The sequence below is a fragment of the Babylonia areolata genome, chromosome 18 (assembly GCF_041734735.1).
Source record: "Babylonia areolata isolate BAREFJ2019XMU chromosome 18, ASM4173473v1, whole genome shotgun sequence".
Lineage (NCBI taxonomy): Eukaryota > Metazoa > Mollusca > Gastropoda > Neogastropoda > Buccinidae > Babylonia > Babylonia areolata.
In genome coordinates this window covers 48,705,635-48,711,976 of record NC_134893.1, presented here as the reverse complement: position 1 = coordinate 48,711,976, position 6,342 = coordinate 48,705,635, and the positions used below count along the sequence as shown (strand labels likewise).

Genomic DNA, 6,342 nt, shown 5'->3' with positions numbered 1-6,342 from the left:
ATTTATGGCCTGAAGAGATCTCCCACCCCATTTTTGACAAATCCGTGGTGGTGTGTTTTTGTTCAGGTGTCGTGGAACCTATGTTGTAGGCACTGTGGAATACAGGAATGTGTAAGTTGTGTTGTCGGAGTTGCAGGATATCATGTGTGCGCGTTATGTGGAAAATGGGGACTGTTGGAATGCACGCTCACGTGTGTCTGAGTGTATTAACATTTGTTTATATGTGCAGGAATGTATGTATGAATGTGGGTGTCTGAGTGAATATTTGCAGGTGTAACCCCGCCAACTGATGCATAATGTTAAACATTTGTGTGCATTTGCAAGCTCGTCTCGGTGTTTGTGTGCATATGGGTTTACTGAATAAAGCTTATTTCGTGTTTTTATTTCAGTCTTAAACCTGTGTATCCTTCCCTTAACTATATTTCAATACATTCACCTTGCTTTTTAATCTATTTCATTTTTTTTATTTTTGCTTATTCCTTTTTTTTTTTGGTGCCCATCATTTCTTTATTATTCTATGTCTGTTTCTTTAAAATGATTTTTTTTCTGAACTAGGATAGTCTCTCAAGGCCTGATCAGCACATTTGGGTTATGCGATGATCAGGATTCTGTTTTTCAAAGCAGATGTGGTGTAGCGTATATAGAACTGTCAGCATGCTCTAACACTTGAAACAAACCAATTCCTATCCAAATCATAACACCATAATACAAGAGGCAAACCCTTCAAGACTCGCTTGTACCTTGCTCTTTACTCAGTGAAATAATCACGAGAAGAAAAAAAATCGTGCTCTGTATTAAATATGATACCTATAAAATAAGCTTGGGAGAAAAAAAAAAGAAAAAAAAAAGGTATGCGAGCAGGATCCAACCATGCACGATCAGTTCTGAAGCAAGCAGACTAATCCCCACTGCTGCGGCATATCTGACATCATTTGAATAAAAGGAAATTTTCTATCTAAAATTACGTTTAAACAACATACCGTGACCCAGCTAGTGCCGACTCCAGCAGGGGTCCGACATTCCTGTCCTGTGCAAACTACTATCCGCCTATGCAGAGAAAACAAAAGTAACTACAGCCGATAACTTCCTCTTTGTCCCGCTGGCTAGCGCCCTCTTTTGAATACTTAATGCAATGTTGACGTTTTCTTCTCCATGCGATAAATAGATGTGATCATAGTGGACGTAATAACGCAGTTTATATTATATTTTTTGTGTGTATTATTTTATCTCGATTATTCGTTCATTTCGGCGGTAAAGGAGATGTTGCCATCACTTCAAGCACACCACAGCACATGGTAGATCTCTAGATCTGCACGAACCATTGTGCAACGGGCTGAAAGAAACGATCCGATTCAATTTTTATGTTCAGTCCAGTTAATTCAGTGTCCACTTTAGAATATTTACATGCGGTAAACACATCGATGGTGTACTTAGTATCACTGTACGTGTTCTGTCCAGAATTTGTAACTTTCCTTTTAATTGTGAACAAGAAAAACGAGGTCATATCGTTCGAACACAACCTACCTTCTAGTAGGCCAAACCCAGTAGGAAGCGGTGTTTAGAATTTTCAGATTTCAGAACAAATCTCAGTGAAATTAACTGTTTATGATTCAGAATTCCAGTTTAATTTGGGAGACCTACAACCTGTCATTGGTATGACCCCCCTTCCTGTTTGCATGCAGTGCATTTTCTTTTTTGAAAGTTTTTTTTTTTATCATGTTATAATGCTGGGTTATCTTATTACAATTTAAATCATGTTTGCTTCTCTGTCACAGGATTAAGTTTATCAAAAGGCTTATAAACACTAGCACTCACACCGCTAACCTTTCCTCACTTTGTGAAGCAAATGAAAAACCAACAGAATTTTTTTCAGTAGTGAACAGCAACTCAGTGTCTCCTATCTTTAGTTTTTTTGGTGGACAACCCTTTTGTTTATTTTCAAATTAACTCCTGATACCCTGCATTCTATAAGTATCTCCAGAATTGTCATGTAAGCTTTTATTAAAATTCATTTTTTGTACATTTCTTTGGGATTTTGTGGACATTGAGTGAACAGTGGAATTTGATTTGGTGAAAAGAATATCTTCTACATCTGTGTTTATTGTCCTGTTCATTTTATGTTGCAAATGTGTAACAAATGTGCATCACTAGGAGAGAGAGAGAGAGAGAGAGAGAGAAAGGTAAAAAAGCAAATTAAAAAGTTATATTAAAAAATTTCAAAAAGGGAATAAAGTCAAAGATCAAACAACAAAAAAAAGAACCACAAAAGAAAGTGCGGCAAATAAAACCTTTATTTTCAGTCCAGGTTTCTACACAGTATCACAATGTGATGATGTTCACTGCCGTGAGGAGACCTGGCGATGCTTCCAAGCATCCAGTGGCCCTTTGTCAGGCTTGTACTGCACAGTGACGCCGTCAGGGATCAGGTAGCCCTCAGCACGCATGCGCTCGTAGTCCTCTCTGGACCACTTGGTGAAGCCCCACTTCTTGGACACAACAATCTGAAAACCACAGCAATCAACCTCTGTTATGTGCGGTCACATATTACAGATATACCCTGAAGAAAAAGGGAAAAAAAAGAAAAAAAAAGGAAATGACCACAGCAGAAAGCTTCAGTAGAGTTTTAAAGTTGTGTTATCCAGATGCAAAAAATAAAACTAGAATTATTGTATTAGTTCCAATAACCTTTTCCATTCATAAAATCTGCTGCCACTAACAGTGGAAATACTTTTTGTTTGAAGAGAAAGGTTGAAGTCCTCACTGGAACCACCATTTTATACATGGCATGGGAGCGACTATATAGTAATGCTGAAAAGTTTACAGCTGGGGAAATCTGGTGCCATATTGAAGTATCAAATTAAAATAATGGGAGAAAGAAAAGACGAACTGCTAATACGGAAATCTGTTAATTCAGAAATACACCTACCCATGCAATGTACAGACCAGAAAGGAGACAAAGCTTTCCTTTTCAACTATTTTCAGGTCAGATAAAAAGGCAAATCCTATTTCCACAAGTTTAACCACATGACATCTTTAACAACCTCTCCACCATGTACAATTCTCACTATATCAGATACTGTTTTAAATTCTGGAGGTAGACAGTAGAATAGACTGTAACTATTGGAAACATGCATATTATATATTAACTGTTATTTCTCCCTGCTGCTGTGTCAATACAAGAAATTTGACTAAACATTGCATGCGACTTATTTGAGCTTTTTACTTCAAACCACAGATATATCCACTGTTGAGGGGCAAGTGCATTATCAACAGTCCAGCCATTCATTTGCGTATGCTTAATAGCAAATGGCAACTGCCTTGATGCGTGTTCGATGCAATTTCTCTACAAATTTTGGTACCGTTTTGACATCTTTTTTGTGGTTTTTTTTTTTTAGGAAAAGAACACAATCGCACTTGGTTGTTGTGTCTAATAAATATGCTAATATTTCAGCACCATTTCAAACCATAAAAGACTTGAATTTTCTTCTTTTTTTTCCCCAAAATATTTTGTGTATTCCCCCCCCCCCACCCATAGTTATCTGCCTCTGATTTGGAGTTATTTCATCTTGTCAACACCAGTATATGACACAAAAATTGAACTTTTATATTCTCCATTCATTTCCCTTTTTAAATTCATACGTATAGAGTCATAGCACAGACAGCTGCACATGTAGTGGATACACAGAAATGGCCAGCCTAAACAAACCGAGTACAAACGTAAAACTCCAGAAGCCTAACAATTCACAAACTACTTCATGCTCTAAACTTGCCTTCTGGCGCCCGGGATACTTGAACTTGGCACGACGCAGAGCTTCCACGATGGCAGCCTCATGCTGTTCACGGGCACGCACGGACATGATGGGCTGTCCGATGTGCACACGGGCCACAGTGCCCTGGGGTTTTCCAAAGGCACCACGCATACCAGTCTGGAGCCTGGAAACACACCAATGTACCCCTGTCAAGACTGCACTCTGGCTATACATGTGAATATAATATGCATATCAGCTCCAAAATTTCTCAACATCTGCCACTGAATGTCCATAGTGTTCTGAAATTCTCCAGTAGTTTTCACTGAAGTGAAAAACAACAACTATATATAGCTTAACAAATAGACCTAGTCTTTGAAGGAATGTGATCAAATCTGCATGTAAAAGGATAGCATCTGATTATCATAAAAAATAAGTACCCAAAAATAAAAAAAATGAAGACTTTCCAACCTAACTGTTCACATTTACATGTACTTCGTACCACATGATAAATACCATGAATGCTCCATTCACTCACCTATCAGCCCCAGCGCACGACAACATTTTGTTGATTCGGTTGATGTGGAAGGGGTGTAAGCGGACGCGTAGGTGGAAGGCATCCTTGCCACAGTGCTTCACCAAGTACTTGTTGGCGCAGATGCGTCCAGCCTCAAGGGCCTCTGATGACAGCTGTTCATACTCATCAGAAATCAGGTGAATGCACAGTGGGAAGTCATCCACTCGTGCTTTTTTCCTTCCCAAGTCAAAGATACGGATCTTCGGATCTGAAAGAAAGAAATATTATCAGCCACTATGACACTTATCTGTTCTTTTCTTAACACTTGAAATTTACAAATTACAAAGGAAATTTTCTATCTAAAATTAGGAAATTTAAATAACATACTTACCGTGACCCAACTAGTGCAGACTCCGGCAGGGGTCTGACATTCCTGCCTGTGCAAACTACTGAAGACTTCTTTGCAAGTGATAACAAGTTCACTTAAACCAACATATCCGAAGCCCGACTTTCATAAATTATATTTTTTCTGGTTATATGTTCATAATATCTTACAATATGAAACGAACACTGAAAGCAATTTTCAGTTTACAAGGTGCTGCAGCCCATAAGGCACATCCCCTGAATTGAAGACATAAAAGGTGCACACATCCAATAAACTGCATCTGTGTAAAGTGAAAATCTTTCATTATGTCTTCAACAGTCAAAATGTCCACGACTGCACGAACACTTCTTGTTCTTTACTTGAAGAAGAGAGACCGGGGATTTTTTATTTTATTTTATTTTTTAAAGCAAAATCTTACCTGGTACACCACGGCAGAACCGAGACTTGGGGTAGGGCTTGTTTTTGCAGTACCTATAACTGGAGAGAAAGAAACAGAGGACGGTCAGTGAAAAACTCAAATAACTGTTGAAGCAACTTGGTTACTGGCTCGAAGGAGCTGAGTTCAAATGCAGTTAATCAGCCACCACCGGAAACAACTGATCCATACTCTTGAACAAAACTTAACATTTCAACAGTCAGCTGACGGTCCATATTTAATGTGGAACAAGTATTTCAATTTTTGTTGTCACATTTGTGTTGAACTGAGAATTCGATTTACTGTATCAGACTGACAAGCAACCAACAGAAAAATAAGTGGCCATTTCTGTGAGTATAGTACTTTTTAACTGAATACTATGTGACAGCTGATACATTATGATTTATCAAAGAAAAGCAATAATCACATCTCAGAGACCAGGCAGGTCTTTCTGCTATACTGTCACACTAATGCTAAAGTTAAATTAGTGAAGATTTATTTCACAAGTGATCAAATGTGAGGGAACATATACACGAGATAATTCAGTAGTTAAAACAAAAACAATCCCTTGCTTATTTACTACATTTAACTATGGCAAAGGCTTCTGAAAGGATACTGCAAGAGTAATCTTCAGACTTTTTCCTTCAAATTTATGGCGAATAAGAGGGATCTTAACATGACGACTTTCCACACTTTTAATTATAACAATTCTTTTTTCTTTTTTTTAAAACAATGTACCTGTCTCACTGACTGAAAATTACAACACCGCCACAAAACATTTGATGAAGATTCTGAATGGGGGCTCAAAGTTTTCAGTACACCATTAATTCTCTCGGTAGGCAGTTTTAGAATTGTGTCACTGTCAGCCTTTCTGCGGTCGGTTTTGAAAATATCTACCGACTACTGACAAAAATAAAATGTCGTTCCGATCTTTTTGAATACAAGATCTCTAAAGTAAAACATTTCAAAATATTATTACATCCGTAATGAGTCAATCTAGACGGGTAACTGAAGTCTTGCCCCCAAAACGCGTAAAAACACAAGTACATTTAGAAACGTACCATCTTGCTGGTCGGCGACCCATGATGATCTGAAAGAAGAAAAAGAGTGAACTATATATATTAGTTACAATATTCTACCAAAGTTGTAACATTCAGAACAAGAACAGACATATGATCGTCAAGATTTAAACAGATTCTGTTCACAAATTTCCAGCCACGCTCGCCCTTACCGTGTACACCAAGGGAAAGGACTATACCGGAACAGGAAGCTCAAGTCA

At 38.0% G+C, this 6,342-nt stretch overlaps 1 protein-coding gene across 1 annotated transcript; it reads right to left on the bottom strand.

Moving 5' to 3' along the window:
- Window positions 1-2,273: 2,273 nt before the first annotated feature.
- Window positions 2,274-6,341, bottom strand: LOC143292870 (large ribosomal subunit protein uL16-like). The gene is made up of 6 exons (XM_076603513.1): window positions 6,295-6,341; window positions 6,125-6,153; window positions 5,067-5,125; window positions 4,285-4,531; window positions 3,771-3,933; window positions 2,274-2,501 (listed from the first exon to the last, which is right to left on the bottom strand). The coding sequence occupies exons 2-6, from the start codon at window positions 6,145-6,147 to the stop codon at window positions 2,337-2,339; spliced, it is 657 nt and encodes a 218-aa protein (XP_076459628.1). The 5' UTR covers window positions 6,148-6,153; window positions 6,295-6,341; the 3' UTR covers window positions 2,274-2,336.
- Window position 6,342: the final 1 nt, after the last annotated feature.

Bases quoted from the DNA above. Each gene is read 5' to 3' on its own strand.
- LOC143292870 (XM_076603513.1), bottom strand. From the start codon at position 6,147: ATGGGTCGCCGACCAGCAAGATG. The intron at 3,934-4,284 runs GTGAGTGAATGG...GTGTGTTTCCAG, and splicing joins TCGTGCGCTGGGGCTGATAG to GCTCCAGACTGGTATGCGTG. The intron at 2,502-3,770 runs GCAAGTTTAGAG...TGTGGTTTTCAG, and splicing joins AGTATCCCGGGCGCCAGAAG to ATTGTTGTGTCCAAGAAGTG.